The 26,946-nt window shown below is 39.2% G+C and overlaps 2 protein-coding genes and 1 long non-coding RNA gene across 4 annotated transcripts in view; all 3 read left to right on the plus strand.

Moving 5' to 3' along the window:
• LOC135469687 (scavenger receptor class F member 2-like) overlaps nucleotides 1–26,946 on the plus strand; it is a 125,965-nt gene that overhangs the window by 71,378 nt on the left and 27,641 nt on the right. The gene's annotated exons all lie outside the window — the stretch shown is intronic.
• On the plus strand, nucleotides 832–25,239 carry LOC135469695 (uncharacterized). Its single transcript, XR_010444353.1, has 3 exons — nucleotides 832–1,056; nucleotides 23,544–23,648; nucleotides 25,099–25,239. It is a non-coding gene; the product is annotated as an uncharacterized LOC135469695 (long non-coding RNA).
• LOC135469676 (uncharacterized) lies at nucleotides 12,760–15,400 on the plus strand. Its single transcript, XM_064748228.1, has 4 exons — nucleotides 12,760–13,055; nucleotides 13,452–13,685; nucleotides 14,037–14,178; nucleotides 15,350–15,400. Exons 1-4 carry the CDS (start codon nucleotides 12,772–12,774, stop codon nucleotides 15,398–15,400), a joined length of 711 nt encoding a protein of 236 aa, XP_064604298.1. The 5' UTR covers nucleotides 12,760–12,771.

Genomic DNA, 26,946 nt, shown 5'->3' on the forward strand with positions numbered 1-26,946 from the left:
TGAGTAGGCAAAGCAAAACTCAAAGTGTATCGTACAGATATTTACAGGGCCTTCTATAGTGATCTTCTTATTGATCATCTCTCCTTAAATGTTAACTTTCTGCTACAACATAAAATGTCACGCCACACATGCGTTTGTATATGTGCAGTGTATGTGTGCTTCGAGTTTAAAGCCGTAGTGCTAAACTCACAGGAGCGTCGACGCCTTATTACTATGCAGAAGGTTTCATGGTGCTAAAATTTTTGTAACACAATAACGTAACTTCCTTGTTAGTTAAAAGAAAACTGCCAGTGCAGAGCAGACACGCATCTCGGATATCACACCTGGCTGAGGCAGACACTATAGACTATTTCTTGTAGAGAGCCGCCTATATTCAGCTTTCTGTAACATCAGTTGGACATCCATATTACTTCAAAAAAATTGCAGTTAGAATACTTTTTCTCTAAAACCACACTGCCGATCATATATTGCAAGATATAAAGTAAAATTCACTTATTAAGGTTATATTATACTAAAACGTTTTAAATGCAGCAGTGTCAAAAACATGGTTTACAATAAAGTCAACAGAAGTTCAGGTATCTGGTGTTACCCTCCGTCAAAACATTTTACACTCCCTAAAAGAAGTCGGCTATAGGTATAGAATGACATACAACAAACGTAGGTTGACAGACGCATTCAAGGATTTATTTTCATATCAGTTGTGTGTCAATCTTTTAATGTGTGTGCCTCAAGATCACTCAAAAACACGTGCGACACGCCCGACGTCTAAACGGCCTATATATGGCTAGCTGTTGTGAGAAGATGGTGTGGTTGCCGTTCAGACACCTGAGGGAGCATGTTCAGTAGATCTTGGAAGAAGTTCCACCTGTACAGATTTAGCTTCTGGAAAGATTCCACATCTTATGAGAATTTCTTCTGTCTGGAAAATTACATCAGGATAGAATTAGAGCGTCCTGTGAAGTGCCCTTGGAACTGAACAGAGATTGCCCTCAGACATGGAGGATCACAGGAAACAGATTGGCGGGGTGCTTGTCTTTGTGATGGGAATAACATTTGGTAAGTATTCTGCTTTAGGGGAAATGTATTTGTTCAACATTGTCATTATGGAAAACACACCAGGTAAATCTTTTTCATACGGAAGAAAGTTAAGTTTAAATTAAGGAAGTTTTCACTAAAATTTAAAACCAGCACACCTTTCTATTGACAAATAAGAATTGAATGTGATTATGTCTCCCTGATCGCGTTGCCCTCACTTGAGGCTTTGAGTGCCACTGACTTTCCACTGACATACCTATACTGGTGCTTGTTTACAGAGACAATAGCTACACGCCTACTTTTTATTAGATGGTGATACTATTTTAAAATGGGTGTAGTTTATAATTTGACTCTGCTGCCCCAGTGCCTGTTCATGCCAAAAACACAAAACGTTAAGAAGTTGAAACATTGAGTCTTCATTTCTGGTGTCAGAAAATCTGTTTCTAGACAAGATGAAGTAGAAATGAAATTCTGGCTGATACAAACCAGACAAAAATTACATCGTGTCATATCTTCATGTCTGGCTTGGCGCCAGGTAAACATGTATACATTAGTTTGTCTAGGAATGACTTAGATCTTGAAATAAATCACGTGATTATCAGCCATGGAGACTAGTTTTGAACTGATTGGTGTACAAAGGCCAGATTTAGTTAGATGAAAATGCCATGTTAGATAGGAGGAATTGTAACCAAAGCAATAGAAGTGCAATCTAAGATTATTAATCCGCATGTTGATAATTTCTTCATGAAACTGTGTAACTTGAATTGAAGAAGAGCTGTCAAAACATTTACACAGACATGTACCTGTTAGATAAAGGCGGTAGTCTATGTGACATAACAGCGATCGATAAGATATAACTACTCTTCCGTTACATGCAGATAATCGTCCATTCGTCCAAGTACTGACCTATAATCTGTGCTTTGAAATGTTCTTCAGTCGCTACCAGGCGCAGGGCGATTACAATAACCCTCTATTTATTTTTTAACTGTGAAAACAGAGTGTGTGTTTATACTGTACAGTTTGGTAAATGTTCGCCTCGTAGTCACAGTGCTATAGAGGTACGCCTAAAAACACGAAGCATGTGTACACCAATCTCATAGTGTTACACCTAAACGTGCGTGTACATAATTGAATGGTAAGGCAGCGCTCTAATGAGCATGTGAGGAGAGGATTTCTCCAATAACCCCTACTTAAAGCCGGCTATTGTGTCATATCCGGGACAGCTTATGTGTTTGACGAACTGTGCAGTCGACTATTTTTAAACACCGGTACGGGGAATCAACGCTTACAGCTATAGGCTATTTTATAATGCAGTCAAATTTTCCAGTATCTACATGTTGAACTCTGGCTATAACAGGAACAAAAGGAATCAGTTACCATTTGCTTTAATCATTCATTGGTTAGGTCACAAAGAGTTGCACAATTTTTAGATTGGCTTGTCAGTCGTCCCGTCTGCCCGTCCGTCTTTCGTCTTAAAGGTTTATCGATGTTTACGCCTGTCGGATAGATGTACAGCCAGCCGGTTGATTGGCCGGTAGACTGGTCCGTCGGAAAATTATTCGGAAGTCGCACAAAGTGTCGGTCGGTCCGGTGGGTAGACGAGTCTCTGTAAATAAAACTCTGTAAATCGACTGTTTGAAACGCATAGGCTTTTGTTGTGGGTTAGGACGATCAGAAATCTGGCAAAATCACCACTGATTATGACTCATGCACGCATAGTGAGTCTATGTTTTTTATGTTTTGTGACATTTCAAGCCCACACTGTCGATAATTCCTCCCTGAAGATTACATGTACGTTCGACATTCGTGATAGTTCACAACACTGAGAGCCAGCATAATCACCAATTCAATCTGCTTGTGTGCAAGAGGATGTGAAATTCACCAAAGTGCTAGAAAACTACAACGGAAATGCAGTTTTAGTGTTATTCCTGACCTGCCACCAACAGTAGCGCAAAGACGCTATGATCTCGGTAAAAAGTTAAATGACATGTCTAGGAAAAAGCTTTCTACTGGAAAATTTACTTATTTATTGATTAGTTTGTTCATAAACTTGTCTAGGACTTGGATAGCAGATCTGGAAAGAGATCTTGTGATTATTAATTATGGAGACTCGTTTGGAATTAAGCGGTGTACAAATGTCAGATTCGCCTACATTAAAACAACATCTGTCACATAATCGAAAAAGAAGTTACAGTTATTTATTCAACAGTGCTCCATCTCAAATTGTTAATCATGGCGTTTACCATTCCCCAAACACCTGTATCTTGGACAGAAGGAGAGTTATCAACCAATAAACCAGACATAGGCTACAGCTGATACTCTAAACGATACATACAGTGTCTGTAGCATCAAAACGACGCAATAGTTTTGAAGTTAGTGATCAACACTCCAAGTCACTAAAAAGGAATGTCATAATTTTAAGCTGTTGCCATTTTGTTTTGGTCCATATACATGGTGGATTCAGCTACTGTTCATTTTGTGACGTTGGTCTCCAGTCATTATATCACCAGAAAGTAGATGACAAAAAATCGGATTTATAGTAATTTGTTTTACAAGTGGTGCACCAAAATAAGGTTAGGACAAACTGCATCCAGTAACACATCCAGACTCCACTGCTGTCTCCGCAAATCTACTACATTGTTTTACATTTCAGAATTTCCTGACATACAACTCCTAAACCCTTCTGCGTTTTGGTCCAATACTACAAGATATGACATATAATTCATCTATTTATTTTATATTACACAAAAACCTGCAAATAATTTCAAATATGGCAGTGTCCGAAACTTGGCTTAGAGTGCAGTTGATAGGAAAGTAGGTAACGGGTGTCACTTCCCCCGCAAGACATCCTGGGCTTCGCCCATTCCACCAGCATGCCACTGAGTTTTGAATAATTATAACGTCATCTATGTACTATGTACGTCAACTGTATTTGTGCACTTTAACATTAGGAATAAGAAAAAATGTTTTAACTTCATTTCCTTTGTAAAGATGTTAATTTTCGACATATCGATATGTGGAGCTTGTGTTGTAACGTATCACTGACTAACAGCATTTTTTTAGCGAGACTGATTTACAGCCAACTGAATATAGGCGACTCGCTGAAAGAGGAAGACTATAGTATATGCCACCTGTCCCATGCGGTGAATAAACCTATTCTCCTACACCTCCTGAGCAGCCTTCCTTATCCACACTGTAAAAAACAGGATTATTTTAGAGTAAAGCTACAGTTACATTCAAAGCCGATTATGTAGTTACATGATGTGTGGAGAATTCAAAGTACAGTGCCACCTTCTTTTCCCAGCTATAGTGTTGTAAGGGCCCGAACATCAGTCACACACACACTGATGTGATGAATTGTTAAGTGTGTCATAAAACCCATGCATACACACATAACAATACAAACTGTATTTTACATAGAATGTTTGTGTTTACCTTATTTTGGCTGCAAAATGATGGTTTCGCTTCGCTCTGTCATAGATCAACATCCCGGGAAGGGAATATAGTGAAGAGATATCACATAATGATTTGAAAGCTACCGGTATAGAAGGGGACTGCAGGTTTACACCTGGTCTGTCAGTCCGTCAGTACGCCATTTCGTTGGTTTGCTAGTCCGCCATTCCGTCAATCTGTTAGTCCGTCATTCTGTCAGTCTGCTAGTCCGCCATGCTGTCGGTCTGTTAGTCCGTCATTCTCGTCAGTCTGTTAGTCTGTCATTCCGTCAGTCTGTTAGTCCGTCATGCTGTCAGTCTGTTAGTCCGAGATTCCGTCAGTCTGTTAGTCCGTCATTCTGGTAATCTGGTAGTTCTTTATTCAGCCAGACTGTTAGTTCATCATTCTGACAGTTCGTCAATCCGTATGCTTTTCAGTCCAAACTTCCGTGTTTCTGTCATTCAGTCATTCTGTCAGTCTGTCAGTAAGTCTGTTAGTCGGTCATTTCGTCAATCCGTTAATCCGTCAGTCTTTCAGTCCGTAAGGAAATTTTGGTCAGGTATCAGTAGCGGAAGCAGAGAATAAAGACCACAATGCATTGCTCTGGTCACATTTGGGGAGGGGAGGACGATAGCAGCATCGTACCATGGCTTCGTGCCATCACCGGGCGATAGAACGATGCTCCGATGATGGCCTTTTCCGGCTATCATAGTTTTTTGTATTATTTTTTGCTTTCAAAACGATCGAACATCCTGAACTGAAGTTTGGTACCTGGCTTTACCTAGAAAAGTTACAAACGAAGTGCGAGTTTGGGCTGTTTCCTCCATTTTCAACAAAATCATAACCTGTTTAGTTATGTCGTGGATTCCGGCATACATATTATCCTGATGTCAAAAACAGTAGTGCACATGTATTGTTTCCACAATATGTACCTTGACTGGAAGCCGGTGAAATACGGCTTCTTGTCAATTTACCTCATTCGTGTAGGATCCGCCCTAGATCCGATAAAAATGCTCGTAGGGTGGGCGAATGTTATGCGTAGAGTATATTGTTAGGATCGGGCAGCACTGTGCGTATAACCCTGCCTATATGTTAAATGAAACCTATAAATAAGACTTTGCTCTGCTGTAAATCTAAGCACCGTGCTTCTTAGAAGACACAGCTTCAACATCATACACATAGCTTTAGGTTTCTGTATGTTGTGTGAAAAACAATGCATGCATAAAGGCTTTTCTAAATAGGTTACACGAGGTGATGTATGTGATCATGGTATGTTTTCTGCCATCTTATAGTCTCCAATACACGTATGTAGACGCTCAAATACACATAGTACATAAGGACATCTCTACTTGGGGTTTCCTTACTCAGATTTAATTGATAGAATTTCATCACTAATTGTAACTCTGTTTAATAAAACTGGTCAGTGCTATATTAACGTTTGTCCCATTACATACAAGTGTTACTACTCATTGGATGTTTCGCTGTTCATCGAAGCTCTTGGGTTTCTCATTAATATTGATTGATTTATTTATTTGATTGAAGTTTTACGCCGTACTCAAGAATATTTCACCTATACGAGGGCGGCCAGCATTATGGCGGAAATAATCTCCCAGCCATCCAGAGATTGCTGGTAGACATTCCCACGCACGGCTGGAGAGGAAGCCAGCATAAGTTGGTTCTCATTAGTAACATTTATGTGAAATTCGAGGAAACCATATATCAACAGTGTATAAGTATTAAGATTGTGCCCGCCTGTGACCTTGCAGAAACTACTAAGGAGTAATCCTCACCAGGCTAGACCTTTCTCATTGAGTAAACGCTATATTGATGATCTGCTAGCTTTAAGTAATCCGTATGTAGCAAAGACTGTGAAAGATATATGCCCACCTTCGCTGAATTTAAATGAAACCATAGGCTGCCCCTATGGTATATCTTATCTGGACTCATTTTGCACAAAGACCAAAACGGATTTCTCTCGCAGACTTCACGACAGGAGGGATAGCTTCAACTTTGATATTATAAATTGTCCTTACTTGGGCAGCAATATACCGAAGTGTCCTGCATATGGTGTGTACATATCCCGCCTTGTAGCAATTGTCAGATCCTGTGTGTTATGTGACGATTTCAATCAACGTCAAACTTTATGACTGCCAAAACTTGTGTGTCAAAGTTATGCCATCAACCACCTTCACTGCAACTTTTTTAAGTTTTACAATGAGTTTTATTCTAAGGAAATATGGACACAACGTCCAAATCCCTGCCTCTCTATTGCATGCTTGAATCAAAATCGCTGGGGTCTATATATTCATCGGGTTGAATTAGATCTCTGCGTTGGATATATAAACAGTTGCAATCAAAGTGCAGCGGAGATACTGTACATATTTTATCACTGACAACTTATATTCTAGCATGGCACATGTACGTGATTTGAATACTGATTATTGGAAACTGTTGATTCCTTCTCTTTGTGTGATTCCGTCCTATGTTCGTACTTTATATTCTTTCTTAGTTCCTTGGTGATTTGTGTTAAATGTGATTCTGAGAATTGGCCTTGCGATTTTTATTGACCTGGAACGTTCATCTTGACTGACGGCTGGTATACGATTGTCTGTTTCGAAGGCATTAGAGTTAAGCGTTTGCTACAGCCTTTTTCTCTTTATACTTCTACGGCATTTACACCAAAGATCGGGACATTTAAATGAACAATGAAGTTTATATATTGTTTATGTAAGAAAACCAGGCTTTTGGATTTTGCTGAACTAAAATGTTTACATAGATTGTCATCGACGGAATTGAACTTCTACCTACAGCAATGTTGGTAACGTTGTCTAAAAGTTTTGAAAACATTTAATATAGAATCTTATATCCTCTGTTCTAGGAGCTAACACTATACGACCCCAGTATTCAGAGACCTACGCACCGAGGGGGTTAGCACTCGCAAACTAAAAAGCCTCTCATCATTGCGGTCATTGAGAGCACAAGTGTAGCTCACGCTGGCTTCCTCTCTGGCTATGCCCGAATTTCTCTGACCATCGTATAAGTGTAATATTCTTGAATGCTGCGTAAAAAAAAACACTCAAACAAATAAATATATCCTCTATGCCAGGAGTTCATAGCATACGATCCCATATCCTCCGCTCCCGTTGTAAGTAATTATTGGCAAGTTTGCGTTTCTTGTAACGTTTCAAATATTTCGGCCAGCTATCCGAATTACACGGGAGTAATTGCCGGAAGCGCTGCCGGAATCTCCACTGTCTTGATCATATCATGATGTAAATCTGCACTTGTTTTTTATGACGTGTGCAATGGCTTTGTGATTAATATCCACTACTGCTCAGATTTTCTTTGAAGAACCGAATAGGTCTAAAATTTGGCATATGTATAGTTTGACGATTTCACTTTTCAATACACATGCACGCTGATATTCAGTTTTTTGTTGTTGTTCGAAGAATAAGCATCACGTTCCTTCTTTTAGCAGGAGGATTCCACGACACATACAAACAGGTGGCGCTGTGAGCTCTAACGCAAACAGAATTCTAGCACCAGACAGCTGCATTCCTACAGAAACCATGTATAGAAATTGATACAATAGAAGGGATGCAAATTCGAATAGAGGAATTCTAATGAAGATTTTCTAAGAATTTTCAGGTTTTCTAAGAAAACTTGTGGAATATCGAACGAATAAAAAAAACGGAGCGATGTAAAATTTTCACTGTAAATGATCAACATTATAAAGCGGTCTTATCATCTGTGGCACAGACATGTTTATCACGCGTTTAAATGTTACACATTTGTTTTTTTTCCAGTGCTTTATTATATAAGGATTTGTATATTTGCCGTACATATGTCTCTATAGTTTTTGTATGTACTGGTAAACCCGTCTTCCTGTGCATGTATTTACTACCATTGCACAGATGTCTCGTTAAACATAAACTCATTGTTTGAACAAAACCGTCTGGCATTGCCAATGTATTCACCGATTGTTAATCCACTTCGCTAATTAATTTGATTTAAAGGGAGCTTTCTCTCGGCACAGACTTGTGTTCTGTTAATCTGTAGTTTTTGCTGAATGAAAACAAAAGAAACTAGCCAAATGGCTGATTGAATCATGTCACTTGTCATTCAGACGAGTTAAGTGGATAATGTTGTCCGGTGGATTTAGCCAGTCCTCTTTTTGCCGAGTGACAATCAAATGAGGAAGACTTCAGCACGATGCCAACCTGGGTTTAGACTTTCTAATCACTCAACAGTGTCAGTTGGAACTAAAGACCACATATACGCATTCTCAAAAGTTCTCGGCTAATTTAGTTTTCTGTTGGATGTAATACATCATATCAGATACTTATACAGTACAGCAAATATAAGAACAAACTACTTAGACTGTTCAATGCCACACGCTTTCATGAATAGGGGCACCTGCTGGAAACCAGCCTATTCCTGAATGTTTCTTGAGAACTGCTCACTCTCATCTACCCACGAGGCTTAAAATCATCCTAAAGTCATATTATTTTTTATAAAGGGCAAGCAGGTGAGTATTAAGAAAATAAATCTAGCATGTGCCATTGTCCATCAAGTGTAAAATAGAATCCCAACCTTGCCTTTTTCAAAAATATCAAAATATTAAACAACGATGCTTTTGAGCATAACTCAGATGCCTTTTTGATGAACCATGCATCACTTTGTGTTTATTAATCTATTTATTTATTCCTATTTTTTATTCATTTGAGTTTTACGCCATAGGAAGGGATATTTCACCTTTGAGACGGCAGCAGACATTGTGATGAGAGTAAACCAGGCAGGGCACGGGGACACCCACGGCCATCCGCTGGTTACTGCAAGATCTTCCAACGTTAGCCGGACTTAAACTCACAGCTGTCGCATTGGTAAGGGGTTAATGAGTCTTTGTGTCACGCTGGCACGCTAACTCCACGGCCACGGAGGCCACCGCTCGGGATTTTTTCACTTGTACAATGATAGTCAGATTCATGCTTAGAGGAAAGTAGAAGAGCATGTGCTAAACCAGCGCCCTTTGGCAATTGACTGACGAAGTTTTGTATGAGTGATGTACAGATCTGCACACCATAATGGTGTGAGACAAGTGGCCTATAACGAGCATTTGCACGATGGTAGAAGAATATACAAACAACCTGTTCATAAAAATACCTCTGTGTTAATGTAATTTTGTTGTAGTCTACTTGAGGAATTAATCCCCAATTTTGCACAACCATTATCAAACATTTTAGTAGCTATGGAGTTTTCATCAGATTTAACACATATTAATTACCTCTACTTTAAGGTTATTTGACTGAAAGCTATAATGTCCCTGTCCAAAGCCTCTTGCACAACCTTTATCAAACATTTCAGGAGTTAGACATATTTCATCAGATTTAACACATATTATTTTACCCTAACGAGCCATCCCAATCCCTTCGACGTTATTTTATTCAAATGTACTCGCTCAGTTATGCTTAAAGCTGGTACAAGCTCACCTAACATCCGTAGTGAGGGAAGACAGGAATTCTGCATATTTTATGCCTATTGATCTTCGTAAATATGAGTTTAATGTAAAGAATATATATTAACGTTTAAATCAGCAGGTAAATTTAATCTAATTTGTGTGGAGTGCCTGCACGTCAGTAATATCAAAACTCGCCTTAATTTTCCGAAAGGGGATTGCGTTATTACGAACCGAATGTATATGTTCCATTGTCCCAAAATTGTGTTACCATGATTACATATAGTAGAAGAAAACTGTCATACAATAGGGATATCGAACATTGTCGGGTCACAGCCGATACATACACAAACATATAGAACAAAAGTGATTTAATTGTTACGTGCAGGGTTTTTTTCATATCATTTATGTATTTACTATTCTTTTAAGTGGATGCCTACGGTTTGCTTTTTTGAAAGGCGGCTTTACGACAACATAGGCATATGTAATAGTGAAAACAGACGGGGACTTTAACATTGAAAAGTCTTTTGAAATGTTCAGGTATAAATATTCGTGATGTGAGTAACCACACGAACACAGACGACAGAGCTTGCTCTTGGAGGGTCAGAGGGTCAATGGTGCTGAATAAGCTCACCAAGCGTGTCCTTATGTATACTGGCACAGAGATGAACACTGACGACACTGGTTTACCAGCTGCATGTAGATTTATACACAACTGTGACGGCGTCTCCTATGTTGTCTTCCTTAGTCCATATGTGGCTTGTAGTTATCAGAATAAGCTCTGGTGATCGTCCACACACCTCAGTGAACTTGTTCAGTAGATGTGGGAAGAATTTTACACCTGTACAGATTAGTTTTCAGAAAGTGATATACTGTGAGAATTCCTACTGTGTGGCAAATTACTTCAGGGCAGAATAGAGTTCAGTAATATAAACTGCCCTTAGAACTGAATAGGGATTGCCCCTAAACATGGAGGATTACAAGAAACTGATTACCTGAGCTCTTCTTCTTGTGATGGGTATAACATTTGGTAAGTGTATTACTTACTGAGTTAGAATGTATTTGTTCAACATTTGTCACTGTGGAAAATGTACAGCGACACATTGATTGTCGCTTATGTAGTGAAGTTATCTTTAAGATTTAAAACCGGTACAGCCATTATGTTGACAGATGAGGAAATAAATGTGACTTTCTCTTATCTCCTTGCGTGGCTTCAGGCTTTTAAATGACATTTTTCCTACTTATTGGTGTTGGCTTGAACACGTTGGCGATGTGTTTCCACTTCTGCTTTCTTACTTCTCCATGCTGATGACAGCAGCCGTAAAGTCACCATACTGCAAACAGCTATTTATTTAATGGTTAGTTTATTCATAAACTTGTCTAGGACTTGAATAGCAGATCTCCAAAGAGGTCTTGCGACTATCATTTATGGAGACCAGTTTGGGACGGAGTTGCCAGATTTGCTTACATTAAAATAACATCTGTAACATAATTTATTTATTTCATTGGTGTTTTACGCCCTACTCAAGAATATTTCACCTATACGACGGCGGCCAGCATTATGTCACGGAGGCCCTTCTGTAACATAATCAAGAAAGCAGTCACAGTTACTCATTAGTGAGCCATCTCACATTACTAATCATGACGTTTACACCTGTATCTTGAAGAGGAGGCGAGTTATGAAACCAATAACCCGGACATAGGCCATAGCTGAGACACCAGAAGATACACACAGTATCTGTAGCATCAAAACGGCGCAATGGCTTGGAAGTTAGCACTCCAAGTCATTGATAAGAAATGTCATCATTTTAACCTGTTTCCATTTTGTTTTGGTCCGTGTAAATGATGGATTCAGCTACTGTTTATTTTGTAAGTTGTTCTCCAGTGCTGTATTAGCAGAAAGAAGATGATTTAGACTATTTTGTTTTACAGTAGGTGCACAACAATGGGTTTAGGACAAACTCCATCTAGTAACACATCCAGTCTCCACTGTTGTCTTTGCGCATCATCTACAATGTTTTTCATTACAGAATTTCCTGACATGCAACTCTAAAATCCTTCTGTCGATTGATCCTATACTACAAAATATAACATATGCTTACATATATTTATTTTATATTACACTACAACTTGTGAACAATTTCAAATACGGCAGTGTCAGAAACAGGGCTTAGAGTGAAGTTGATAAGAGATTAGGTATCTGGTGTCACTTTCCTCCAAGACATACAAGAGCATGCCACTCGGTTTTGAATAATTCTGACGTCACCCATGTCAGTGATGTATTGCCGTCGAAACTGTGCCTGTGCAGTTTAACGTTATTACTTAAAAAATATGATCTAACTTCATTTTCTTTGTAAGGATATGAATTTTTAATATATCGATGTGTAGAGCTCGTGTTGTAACGTACCACTGACTAAAGGCAATTTACAGAGTATGACTGATTTACAGCCAGCTGAATATAGGCGACTCGCTAAAAGTAACAGACCATTGTGTATGCCATCAGTCCCATGCTGGTGAATATAACAATTCTCCTACCCCTCCTGAGTAGCCTTACCTGACCTCACTGTAAAAATAGTTGACGGTAAGACCTAAACTGCTCTCCCATCTAATGCCGATTGTGCAGTAACATAAAGTGTGGAGAATTAAAAGTACAGTGCCGTCTTGTGTGTTTTCACAGCTATAATGCTACAAGGGCCCAAACATCAAGCACACACACATTGATGTGATGAACTGTTAAGTGTGGCATAAATCCCGTGGATACATAATACACCGGTCCATTTTCGCCGCGTAGGCCACACCTCCCTTGCCGACGCCATAGCAACGCCCAAGGTCGGACATAAAATGTAAACATGGCGGCCGGTTCAAATTTCAACTTGCTGCCTCAGGAAATTTCTACCGATTATTTTGGCGATGCCAACGTTTTAACCAAGCGTGCAAAAGAGAGGGGGTATAATTTTTTCGTTAATGGTTACGTTCATGCGCTCAAAGTGAACAGTTCCAGTAAAAATATTGTCGATATCAGTGCTAAATGCTATCGTTCTATGAGGAAAAGCGAGCAACCTCATCGAATTGACATGACGATTCATACCCAGGAGAGAAGAATCACGGACAGTCATTGTTCATGTAAAGCTGGGTATGTGTGCTTTTCCTGTTTATGTAGTGAATTGGTGTATAATTATAAATATCTTGTAATGTTCATAAATGTAGATTTAAGTTTAACATGCTGCGGCAGGTATTTTAACTGTTGTCGTTGTTGTTTCGACGTTAGACTTGGATTTAGACTTATAGTTTGTTATCCAAAGCGCGTTGGCGCCTTCAATTTTGTTGTATACGTTATAAAATAAAATCTGTACCATAGAAACTAATAGAGACCTAGCTTGTACTTCTAATTCTGAGGTTAAGACTGTCCAGCGATGGTTCACTTACGTTGTATATTTGCATACTACGAAAAAATATTCGGAGCTGTTGAGCCCATAAGCTAACTCACACTAGTGTTATGGTACCGGTATCTTCTTTTTTATTTTTACAGAATAACTGGGCTATGTTCTCATGCTGTTAGCGTCGTCTACACAGTTGGCCACTATAAACGTTTGGGACTGAAAGATATCCCTTCACATCTGGCTTGTACCAGTTTGCCTCAACAGTGGCACAAACCGCGGGGCCCAAAGATCAATGCCGAGCCCGTAGCTGCAATAGTTTTCGCTAAACCAAGGCCAACACCTCGCCGAAAAAGGCCAGTGTGTTGTTCTACACCAACACTTAGGTAATTATTAACCGCAGTGTGAACAGCAGTGCAAAATCCTTCCTCTCATCACTGACCAGCCTGTGCAGCTCAGTTTATTGGCCTGTAGAGCATCACTAATTGGCTGAGAGAACCAGGTTAAACCCTGTCAATTCAGTAGGAGCTGCTGTTAGGGTAGCCTGGTTGGCCAGGTGTCCGCATGATGTGACCTAATAAGCAGATTTACAAGCGCCGTCAATCGCCAGACCACAAAGGCCTCATATTTTTTTTTAAAATGTTTTCCATCAAGCAACAAATCAAGTCATCAGTGCACTTTTTGCGACAGAACCTGATAGTTTTTTGTGACAGAAAGTGTTATATTTTTACCAACAGGATCCCAGAATTGAAGGAAGATGACATAAAGAAGTTGAAAGTAGACAAGTCCACACCACTATCATATTTACTGCAAGATGAACTGCACACAGAAAAAACAGAGTATGGAATTGTGCAGAAGGGCTCAATGTTACCTTTACAGGTCTGTATAACAATAACAAGAAATTAATTATTTTTGGGTTAGGATCCTTTAATACACTTCAAGTATATTACAAATCCATCAGTCCACACCAGATGAACAATCGATCATAGTCATCCATATATCTCGATCATTTATAATGGTTTTTTTTTTTACACAATTTCCACATCAGTTTCCAAATCTGGTATATATGTCACCATTCCATATTTCCCCTGATGATGAAATTGTTTGTCCAAATTGTAATATATGGTACAAAAGTTATAATTTTACCAAAGTATCTTGAAAATTAGTTAAGATTGCAGCAACAAGCCAATTTTCATTAATGCAGTGAAACAAGCTAACTGGAATTTTTCTTCTCAGTAACTTAAAACATTTTATTTTATTAATTGCCCGTTCAACATGAATCCTATGTGCTGCAATTTTTTTAGTCATATTTACTTCTGATTCACTTAATGGTTTTGCATTTGAAGCAAGTGGAGGTATATTCAGATTAATATCAAATTCTGACAGAATGCCTTCAATCCTAAACCCCTTATCTGCCATTAGTGCATCTCCAGCACCAATGAAGCCCCGTTCTTTCAAATCACGTACAAAATCATAGAACCCACTTTGTTCACAAATTTTATTGTCTGAAATTGACCCAGAAAACAAATCTGAAACAAACATAACTGATCGTCTAGGGTCACAAACAACTAATGACTTCAAGGTATTGGATGATTTAGTCTGAAAAGCACTGACTCTGTACTTGTAAGGAAGACGGTTTTTCACATTTAAGCTCTGTACAATCAAGGATTGCTAAACAAGTCGGAAAATCAGCTTTGTAATTCTCAGGCATGTTTTCTATAATTACATTTCTATGTGGCCAATAGCTAAGGGAGCCTAACCTGACCTACATATATTTTGCAACACCGGTGAGAACTGTTGACACTGTTGGCACTTTCACATTAAATCTGAAGGCCAGGTCTTTAACATGTAACCCCGTTCTGAGTCGACACAGGTACATAAAAACTTGATTATTTTTTGTAGTGAGAACAAGTTGTACAACAACTTCTTCAATTTCAAATCCACCTCTCTGTTTAAATTCCTCAGTCTGACACTGTTTATCGCACTTATTAATATTTAAAAGTTCCCTAATGGCAAAGTCTCTGATCAATTTATTGTTTTCCTCTTCCAGCTGCCTGATTCTTGCAACCATGGAGAACACATCCAACTCAGAATAGACTGAAATAGTAAATAGTGAACAGGATTGATTAACTGACTGGGCAGTAATGCAATTAAAGAGCTACTGGAAAATTTCTCACAACAACGAAACTCAGTTTGGAATGAGATGGATATTCCCCGTTTCCAGAGTATGGAGTTATCTTTCCTTTAGACCCGGTATCTGCCTTCTGTCGTGTCCCACAGTGACCACATACTAAGCATACCATCTTTCAACTGTCTGGCTTTACAATATGAAATAGGGAGTATTCACCCACTACAAGGGAAGTAAAGTAACTTGCTACTAATGGCAAGTGGTGTTGTGTACCCAGATTAAGTAAACTGTGCCAAAGTTCCTATAAGCATCAATAAATTTTAGCTGGACACTTAACTGTGTGAATATTCAGAGTTAATAACACACTAATGAAATACTCTTGGTTATTGTTTACATAATGATAAATATTGTTCATATCAACCTACTGTGATTGCTTATAATAAAATATTAATGTTACCTATTGCTGGAAACAGATAATGTGTTGTTCTGGGCATATGATACGTAGCGGCGTGATTTTCTAAATTCCCCACTTAAAGCATCATTTGGATCAGGATATTCTTCATTAGGTCCACTGAGAGATATGAAATGCTGCAAGTAAATAAAGACACATATGAGTTGGTATTCGTGAGATTTTATTAAAAGTGAGCGAGTGCTTAGGTTTAACAACCTAATGAACAGTATTTCAGCCATATACAGACGGTGTCTCCTTGTTGCAGGATGGATTTCCTCCGCTCTTTTAAGGTGCTACAGTTGTACCTCAGCAAGACAACTTGCCTAAAAAGACACCCAGCAAGCCCCCTCACCCAGTCACATTATGCTGACACCGGGCCGACCAGTCGCTGCTCTAACCCCACAACAGCTCCCACTGTTAGAGTTTCTGGTCTGACTAGACCCAGGTTTGACCCTGGATCTCCCAGCCCAGAAGCGCACATGCTAATCAATAATGACAGACTTAACATGTTAACGCAATCCCTCCCCTCTCCTATACCCCATAAAATAAAATAAAAATAAAAAAAATATTGCACTTAGGGACGTGGGGACAGTGGAACATTAACAAAAGAGTTCGGACACAACTTTGTTACAAGAAATATTCGCAAACGCACATGCACAGGCCTTTTACATGTACAACACCACCACCGCCTTATGAATATCTGACAGATAAGCGGCGATGGAGCCTCACAGAAAGTTACCAAGCTTCGACAACCATTACCTACATCAAAATAGATTCACTTACCTTTGAACAAATATATGTATGCTTAGTTATTTTTTCCACGTTGAGATGGGAATGTGGACGGCGACACAAAGCTATACAGCGCAGGCATTTTTGCAGGTCAGACTTTGGCTTCGGGAAAGGAATAAATTTAGCTCCTCCTAACTTTTCCGGGTACCTGCTATCAGATTTGCAAGTCCCATATGAACAATGCTTCACCATTTTCACAAGAGGCGTCCAACCTGTGGGCGGAGCTAAAGGGGTGAACGCGTTGTGCAATTTGATTGGCTTATCGCCCGTCAATCATATCGCGAATGGATCGGTGTATTACCAGTATGATGTTTACAAAGTAACAGGTAAGGTGAGTGTATGTAATTCGATGGCAAAACCCATGCTGTATATGTACACCAGGTATTTGTATAAAGAACTGTTTGTAGAGTACTGTCGTATACAATATAGAAAAATGGTTCGCATACATATAAAGAGATTATTAAAAAAAACCCAGGCGAGGACCTGTCCCTCACGGCAACCTCAGTCGGGCTATTGTGTCACGCCTGAGACGGCTTGTTTCTTTGACGAACTGTTCACTCCGCTATGCTAATTTCAACTCTTACTGCTTAAGGTTGTATTATATAGTCACATTTTCCAGTGATTTTTGCTGATATATTCAATGTTCCGACAACTTAAGGTTCTGCTGGCTTGTCCGGTCGTACATGCGAATGGTTGCCAACAACCTTGTGGACGGTCGTTTCCTTGGTCTCTTCCGGATTTTCTTCCACTATAATTCTGGCCGCCGTAGTATAAGCAAAATAATATTGAGTACGGCGTAACACATAAATAAATTAAGTGTGCCGACTAATTAAATTCATAAATAGATTGCGAAAACCAATCAATTGGATCTGTTCCACAATCATCACGTTTACCATTAAGAACGTATGACTCCAAACAGGCCTTACTGAACAACTAAGAATGCATATAATGTAGGAAATTAGGACCGTGCCATGCAAGGAGAAGCAGATGTTAAAAAGTCGTAATGTATAGTGTAGGCGAATGAATGAAGTCAATATTCAAATCGCGTATCAATCTAGTATGTAAGTTGACGATAATGAAATATGCATCTCGGTTGCGCTTTGATTCCAACTCTTCATGCATTGTATACCAAACGTGGCGATCTAATTCAACGCGATGGATATACAGGCTAAGTGTTACGGTATTGAAAACAGCAACAGAAAACAGACTCAGTGACTCAATATTACAATGCTTTATGTATAAAACGAGACGTACAGTTTTACAGACAGTTCAACAACAACAACATAAAAAAAAACATACACATCAGTATTACCGGTCTTTACAAGTTTCCAGTTCACCTTTGCATCCCAAGGAACGTATTCCAGGAAATCCAACGTAAAGACCATGGGATAAACACACAATTCACACAAGTCACAAGTTGTCCCAGTCAGGTACTTCGCTAGGTTAGCGAACGCGAACACAGTGCACAGGTTACACAGAACTGGAACAGTCAAGCCTTTGAATGACGTCACACCCGCAGAGCACAACACAGGGTAAATCCAGGCATGGAGGTATAATCCACTTTAGAACAGTCACAACTCCCGCAGAAACTCACAAACGAGCCGTTCAGAGACGTGGAGTAATGTCACCTTGTGGCAGAACGAACGTCCTTTGCAAAACTGAAAACTTCAGTTTAGAGTCCGTGACGACCTTGTCGGTCAGGTGGGGTCAGCGTGTTAAACAAATTACACAGTCAACACTGTATAATCATAATAAAGATCCGAACACCAATAAACGTGACTTCCGCAGAAATTCACTTAAACCAGACATCAGTACAACTGTGGTACACAAACGGTGCCGGCATAGAAATCTGTCCTCACGTGGTGAACCCACTCAGACAGACGATATGTCCTTCACAATGGCCACAAGGCTTATCGCCATCTTTTCGGAAATACTAATAAAAGTCTTCGAAATCGAAGACCCTAAGAGTTTGGTACAAGTAGTGTTTAGCATCGCTCAGAGTCGTCTTGGCTCTGAGGCTGTTGATTTTAAAAGACTGAACAATATTCTATTTACTGTGTCCTCGGATGATGAACATTCATAATGTATCCTTTATATAATATAAATATATATTTCTATCTTGTTTTACCTCTATTATCAATGACTTTTAACATGTTACATCAGAATATTTGCGGTCTTGGCGCTCATGGAGAGGAATTCAAGTGTTATATTCAAAATCTTAAGCCCGCTCCTCATGTTATATGTCTTCAAGAAACTTTTTTTAAAGCCACATATGGATTTTACCTACCCTGGGTATTTTATAGGTAGAATGGATAGGAATACAGACGGGAGAGGGGGCCTGGCCATGCTTCTAAAAGACGGCCTATCCTTTTCAGAACTAAAGTTACCTCCCTTTAACAGTATTGAGGCACAATGTTTTAATATTGCTACGAGGTCTGGTGCACCCACAAGTGTTGTTAATATATACAATCCTTCTAGTCGTATTGATAGAAAAGATTTTGATACTCTTATGTCTTATATTAATAGCACTTATATATTGTGTGGGGATTTTAACGCTTACGGACCCTTATGGGGTAGCATTACAACGAATTTCAATGGAAGGGTAATGACTGCTCTAGTTAATGATTATGAAATGTGTGTTTTAAATGATGGGACGGGCACTCGTGTAGATCCTCATTCTGGTAATCTGTCTCACTTAGACCTTACTCTTTGCTCAGCAGATATAGGTCTGTCTTTTAATTGGTTCGTTGATACCATAAGCCCTTGTCCTAGCGACCACTTACCAGTTCTAGTCACCTGTAATATAGACCACCATGTGAATCCTGTAGGCCAGCCTCCCAGATGGTGTGTGAAAAGGGCAAACTGGGATGTATACAAAGAAGAATGTTTGAGGTCTTTTTCTCAGGATGTGTATAATAATGATGTTGATATTTTTGCAGATAATGTACTTAATGCCATTGATGTGGCTGCACAAAAATGCATTCCAAAATCCTCAGGTAAGGTGTCTAGTAAAATACCTGTTCCTTGGTGGAACGACGATTGTTCTAATGCTATAAAAAATCGGAAACGTTTAAAAAATCGTGCAAAACGCACTCGCCTATACCAAGACATTGTTTTATTTAAACGAGCTAAAGCTGTAGCACAGCGGGTGATTAAAACAGCTCAGAGAGATCACTGGCGACAATACTGTTCGAAGTCATCTGAAAATACAAATACCAAAGAAGTCTGGAATAAAATAAACTCGATTAAAGGTAAAAGAAAATCAAATAACACCCCAACTATTGTTCATAATAATAGTAATTATGTTACTAATATTGACAAAGCCAATATTTTGGCAGACAGTTTCTCTTTCGTTTCCAGTTCAAACAATTATTCTCCTGAGTTTATATCCCATAAGGAAAATATTGAAGAAATGCATCCTTTTAATAATATTCTTTTTGATGACATGCCAATTAACAATGATTTTTCTTTACTAGAATTAAAGCAGGCCTTATCCTCATGTTCGGATTCGTCACCGGGTGAGGATACTATTACGTACTCCATGTTGTACAATTTGCCATATCACTGTATGACTATATTACTATTGCTGTACAATGCCGTTTGGTCTAGTATGAAACTCCCTGCTAAATGGAAAACGGCAATTGTTGTGCCCGTTGCTAAACCAGGTAAGGATCCCTCGTTCACATCTTCGTACAGGCCTATAGCCCTCACGTCCTGTCTCTGCAAGGTCATGGAGCGTATGATAAATTCTCGATTGATGTGGTTTTTGGAGAAACACAATATACTTAGTCCAGTACAGAGCGGTTTTAGAAACAAACGTTGTACTACTGACCATGTGGTTAATTTAGAAACCTCCATCAGACACTCTTTTAAATATAAAGATTATTTACTTGCCGTGTTTCTCGATATAGAAAAAGCGTACGATATGGTTTGGAGGACTGGGGTGTTAATTAAGCTGCGTAATATTGGCATTGGTGGGAAAATGTTGGGTTTTTTAAAAGATTTCCTGTCCGGACGTTTTATTAAAGTTCGAGTGGGACAGAGTTATTCTCGCATGGTTCCGGTGGAGAATGGGGTTCCCCAGGGAAGTGTCTTATCTCCCACTTTATTTAATGTAGCCATAAATGACTTACCCAATGCCATATCCCCTAAATTAAATTGCACGCTTTTCGCTGATGATAAATGCATGTGGTTTTGCTCTAGGTCCCTTGCCTCTTGTGTCAAGCATATTCAGCAAGGTCTAGATGATATAATGAAATGGAGCCGGGACTGGGGGTTTAAGTTTTCTTCTGTTAAAACAGAAGCTGTTGTGTTTACACGGCGCCATACTGGTAATGTTTGTCTAACCCTTAATAACTCGACGATCAAAATCTCCTCTTCTTTTAAGTATCTCGGGGTTATATTCGATAATAGGCTTACTTGGGGTAGACATATTGACTATTTGATAGCAAGATGTGATAAAGTTCTAAATTTAATGAGGTGTGTATCGGGAAAATGTTGGGGGGGCTGAGAAAAAATCATTACTACTGCTATATCGCTCTCTCATCCGTACCAAACTTGATTATTGTTGTGAAGCCTATGACTCTGCTTGCATTACGCTTAAAGAAAAATTAGATTCTGTCCAGTGCGCAGCGCTGCGGATATGTACAGGAGGTATGCGCACCACACCACTTAACGTTCTACAGGTATTCTGTAACGAGTGGCCATTGTCTATCCGTCGGCGCCTGCGCACCCTCAAGTTCTTTTTCAGGCTCAAATGTTCGGTTAATAATGCTTCGTCTCGTTTGCTCGAACCTTCCTTTTATGACAACTTGCATGACTTAAATAGTTATGCTGGGTTACCATTTAGTTTGAGATCAAAAAACATATCTTCGTCTTTAGATTGTGATAATGTTGCTTTGCAGTCCTCCCGTGTTCCTGATTTCCCCACATGGAATCTAGAACCTCCCTACATTTCGACTACTCTGAACGATGATAGAAAAAAATCTGATAATCCGAATGTTTCCTTACTATGTGCTACGGAATATATACATACAAGCCTATCCCAGTACTTGCAGGTATACACTGATGCCTCCAAGTGTCCAGACAGCAACAGAGTTGGTGCAGCTTTTTGTGTCCCAGAGTTAAAATATTCCAAATTCTTTAGATTATCCAATTTTATCTCAGTATTTACAGCAGAACTTACAGCTATCATCTGTGCTCTTCAGTTTCTCCTCGACCTAAAACCTTCTAGGGCTGTTATACTTACTGATTCTTTATCTTCCTTGCAGGCCATGTCAAATTATGTCTGGTATAATTCTTCATCACTTGTGTTTGAAATACTACATTTATGCACCGCTCTTCGTTACCAGGGCGTCTCTGTGAGTTTTGACTGGGTACCAGCTCATGTCGGTATTGTGGGAAACGAAATGGCAGACTCCCTGGCGAAGAGAGCTTCATCCTTTTTAGATATATCCATACACGTGCCCTTAAACATTAATGAAATCATGAGTCATGTCGCACCTAAGTTTGTGGATATTTGGCAGCGGCAGTGGGATGAAGCTAATAAGGGGAGGTTTTTTCACCAGTATAATCGTTCTGTCTTGTCAAATTCGCCAATATCATTACGTTCCCGACGAGATGAAACGCTAGTTTTCCGCCTTATTTCTGGACATGTACCTACAAATACCTATTTATTCAGAATGAATCTGCACCCATCTGGGTTATGTGATAGATGCCTAATTAACGATGATATCGCTCATCTCTTATTTACGTGTACCCGGCACTCTAACGCTCGCCGTGTTCTTTACCGGGACTTACGCTCCATTGGCCTTCGGCATTTTACGTTAGCATCTGTTTTAAATCCTAAAGCGAACCGAAGTAAGACTTTCCAGGCCCTGGCGAATTTTCTTAGCAGATGTCGTCGTTTTTAATAATGGTTTTTTTTTTTTGTTAACATGGTTGGATCAGCCTATTTGTTGCTTTTAAAGTGGTTGTTGTCGTTTTTTTTTTTTTTTTTTTTTTTTTTTTTTTTTTACCCGAACAGAACTGATGTGAGCTGACGCTTCTACTGTTTTTTTTGTCCAGGTGTTGTGTATGTATACTGTTCAGCTCCTCCTGTACTACACTCTGTGTTCCATATATGTTATAACATCGTGAGTGTTCTAACGCCCACCTTTCCCAAAATCTCTCTTTTAACCCATGTACCTGCCCATCTTGTACTGTAAATATGGATTATACACTAAGAAACGGTCATCATAGTGAATAATGACCCTCTGCAAACACTTTTGTTTTTTTTTTCTTTTAGTCATGAAGCCCAAAATTCGTCGGCTATAATGCTACAATGTCCATAGCACTAGTACTGAAACTTCTTCTTCTTGTCCGAAATAATATACTCTTCCTTTATATACTATCCAGCTAAAAAGCATTTTCAATGACGCCAAGTTTTGGCGCGCATCGGCCCTTTCGGCCGGAAAAGCGCCAGTGCAAATCAACCCCCCCCCTTCACAAAGGTCCGCAGACTAACAGTACATGAAAACGTTAAATAGTCATACATAACACTAAGGGCCGTACATAATTAAACATGATAATCTTTAAACTTTGTTACACCAACATGGGAGAATTACACATGAAAAGATTTAAATTCAATAGAAATTATGCATTTCTCACTCTGTATTATTATATATTTTACAACTCATGGCAACAGGCTGCATTTTCAGGTGTTATGTCTGTGTTAAGATTAAGATATAGGATTTCTATGCCTATTGCCCAATAACTAAGTGCCTTATCCACCCAGTAACTTAAATGGGCCAAATCAACATTTACATAAAGAAGTAATAAAATCTAACCTGACGAACATGTATTCTAAAAGTTAATTATGGGTGTCTTTAATTTCAGTTTTTGGTCAGCTGTGTGGCAACTGCTTGAGTCAGTGTAATGAGGAAACCGGAGAATGTTCCGGAAAGTGTGCTCTTGGCTGGGATGGTCCTACTTGTTCCAGACGTAAGTATCACAATACCAAAAATATGAATTTGTATATGATGTGTGAGCATCCATATACATGTACATGTTGTTACACATGTAGGTAAATTTTCATCTGTCAGCTGTTTTCATTTATATATTAGGTAACTTACAGTCGTAGAGCAAAGTAATCAATTATTTTATTTATTGATTGATTTGATTAATGTTTTACGCCGTACTCAAGAATATTTCAAATTCCGTCAAAATTATGATTGGAAAAACAGGGACAGAGCCAATAGACAATGTGATTAGGAAACAGTAAAAGCATGTCAAATTTCATTTTTAAAGGTTTTTTCAAGTGATATAGGTTTATAGCTGTCATAATGTAAAGACGAAAAGGCCATGTTATATATATTTCAATGTATTAGGAGTATTCTCAACTGCGTGTAAGCGTTAATTTTAAACAAAACCAAAATTTCTAATTGCAGCCTCAGTAAAATCAGCATTTACTCATTTATATGCCAGTAAAATGTGATTACTTTTAGTTTATTTTTAAAAAATAAGAGCGTTGTCCATACTGAGATATTGGTGAAATTTTACATACTTACCTCATGACCTCATCTCAATTTCTGCTGGAATCAGTGCTGAAAGCTGATGAAGCACCTAAAAAGAAGATGAGAATCGCATCGGCAGGATTACTTGTACAACAAAAACTTTGCTGACTGTAAATCTTTGTTGAAAGACAATTCAGTGCATTCTCTGACCTTTTGCTGGGGCTGTAGTGGAAACCATCATTTAGTCCGTGGCCCCCGTGGCTCAGTTGGTTCGCGAGCTACTGCAGCGTAATGAGCCAGGAGTCTCTCACCAATGCGGCCACTGTGAGTTCAAGTCCAGCTCATGCTGGCCTCCTCTCTGCTCGTACGTGGGGAGGTGTTGCAGCAACTTGCGGATGGTCGAGGTTTCCCTGGGCTCGGTTTCCACCCATCATAATGCTGGCTACCGTTGTATAAATGAAATATTCTTGAGTACGGGGTAAACCACCAATCAAATAAATAAATAAATCATTCAGTCCGCAGATACATGACCTTGACGTGTACATCTCTGGCTTATGTGTCTAAGGCTTAATGTCTGTACTTTTGTGAGTAGCCTGGCAATGTGTGATAGTTTCCTTGTTCTTAAAACTTGGCTATTTTTTAAAGTAAAATCTGGATGGATGAGGGTTTAAGTAAAAGTAAAATCTACTTTACTTTTGTTCTTGTTTAACAATGAAGAAACGATCCTCTGCATTTCTGAGGCATTTCTAAGCATTAATAATCAAAAGGACGTTTGTTGTATGTGTGAACAAAAAATGCTGGCCATTTAACAATTAACATGGAAAAGGATGCTGCTCTGACATAACATCATTGATAAAAATACATCAAACTACACTCAGCAACATGTAACCATGATGTCTAACACCATGTTGATGCTAATACTGTGATTCCGATGGCAGGAAATGTGGCATTTAACCAAAGCACGACGCAGTCTTCGGATTATAGCGAGAGAGGGTTCAACTTCACCTCCGGACTCGCCGTTGATGGTAGGACTGGACATAAGCTTTTCACGAGACCATATACATGTACTCACACCAGAGAAAATCCACATCCGCGTTCTGGACGGTGACACTGGATGCACAGTACAACATCTATAGGTTCAGGATATATAACAGGGCTGATTATGCGTGTTCCGCTCCGTGTAAGTTAACTTTTTAGTGTCCTTAAAGAAGTTGACCTGGTCGAGAGTCCATGCATCTTATCTTCCTGTAATGAATCTCTAGTGAGGTTGCGGGCTCAAATCTAGCCTTTGTTGTTCCATGTTGTGGTTTTAAGCCAGGTGGTTTGTCAATTACTTGCCAAGCTCCGCTGGATTTCCCAGGCTTTTTTCGAGGAATGAGTTCTTAATATCGAAACCAGTCATATGTAGTTTAACACTATGAATTTAAAAATGCGTTCTAATTTCATCTCCATGGCTAGAGCATTGAACTCCAAAATATTCATGCCTCAGCTTCCAGGTGTAGAACAAAGACGACCGGTTGAAAGAAACAAACTATAGTTCCAACAAATTTTGTTGTTTATTCTTCAGGTGGTCAACGACTTAACGGCTTTTCTCTGTCCGTTGGAAATTCCTCCCAGAGTTACAAAATCTGTTACCAGGACAACACCACCGACAAAAATGGTCCCGGTGATATCATCAACGGAGTTTGTAACGTCAGTGGTCCTGTGTTTGGGAACACTGTAAATATCTCGATAAACACTTCCGTACCCCTTACTTTGTGTGAAGTACAGATTTTTGGTGAGTTTCTTAGACAACGAATAACGCCCTCTAATAGTGGTGAGAACGATTCCATACTTGTGAGATCACAAAACCACACAAGCAACTGGCTCTCATAAACCCAGCGGATGGTTAGGTTTGCCGTACCTACGACTTGAGTTTTCTCATGATGTTGTATATCAGACCGGGAAAGTTGAGTGTACGTTTTAACATCACCGATGCCGACCCGCCATGGACCGCTGGCGATAATGTATTTTATTGGCGGTGGACCGCTGGCGATAATGTATTTATCAGCGTTGGCCACTGGCAATAATGTATTTACATATGAGCTAGAGGCTACGAAAAAAAAACATAACGTATTCGGTTGGTAAATATAGCGTTTTGTTATGCAAAAGCTTCTACTGAAAATGGTTGGAGTGAAAAAAACATCGGCAAGATTTCCAGAGTAAATCCCGGATCAGCAATGAGCTAGAGTAAAGAAAAGAGTGGAACTAAATATGTGTTAGATGTATTTGACTTATAAAAGGTACTGCATTGTCTTCTGATTGACGTGAGGACATGAAAATGACCTCACAGTCAATTTTTTATTTGACTTTCGCAATTTCTGTGTTTCCTGCACGTGTGTTAAGGTCCTATTAAAATAATTCGTAATGTGTAGGCCTGTTATGTAAGTTTGTTCATTGTGTATGTATCAGTATGTGCCCCCGGGACGTATGAACCAGAATGCGAGAGCAGATGTGGGAACTGTGCTCAGGGACCGTCTGCATGTAACACAACATCGGGGGACTGTCCCAGAGAGAACACCCAGGTGCATGGAGGGATACTCTGGTCTGAAATGTGACACAGGTAATTTTTAACATTTTATCGCTAGTTACAAACAAATGCTACATGTTCTTTTCGAATTTCTGTAAAGCAATTGAGCAAATTATGAGTGACATATTATAATCGCTTCCCATGAAATTCACCATTGGAGAATATTTTCCTCTCCATTTCTTGTTTATCATATGAGGAGGTTTTAATCCGGCAGGAA

This window comes from Liolophura sinensis, chromosome 7 (assembly GCF_032854445.1).
Source record: "Liolophura sinensis isolate JHLJ2023 chromosome 7, CUHK_Ljap_v2, whole genome shotgun sequence".
Classification (NCBI taxonomy): Eukaryota; Metazoa; Mollusca; class Polyplacophora; order Chitonida; family Chitonidae; genus Liolophura; species Liolophura sinensis.

Excerpts from the sequence above, each read along its gene's own strand:
- LOC135469676 (XM_064748228.1), top strand. The coding sequence starts at position 12,772 with ATGGCGGCCGGTTCAAATTTCAACTTGCTGCCTCAGGAAATTTCTACC. Across the intron at positions 13,056-13,451 it reads CATTGTTCATGTAAAGCTGG|AATAACTGGGCTATGTTCTC; the intron begins GTATGTGTGCTT and ends TTATTTTTACAG. Across the intron at positions 14,179-15,349 it reads GCTCAATGTTACCTTTACAG|CTGCCTGATTCTTGCAACCA; the intron begins GTCTGTATAACA and ends TTCCTCTTCCAG.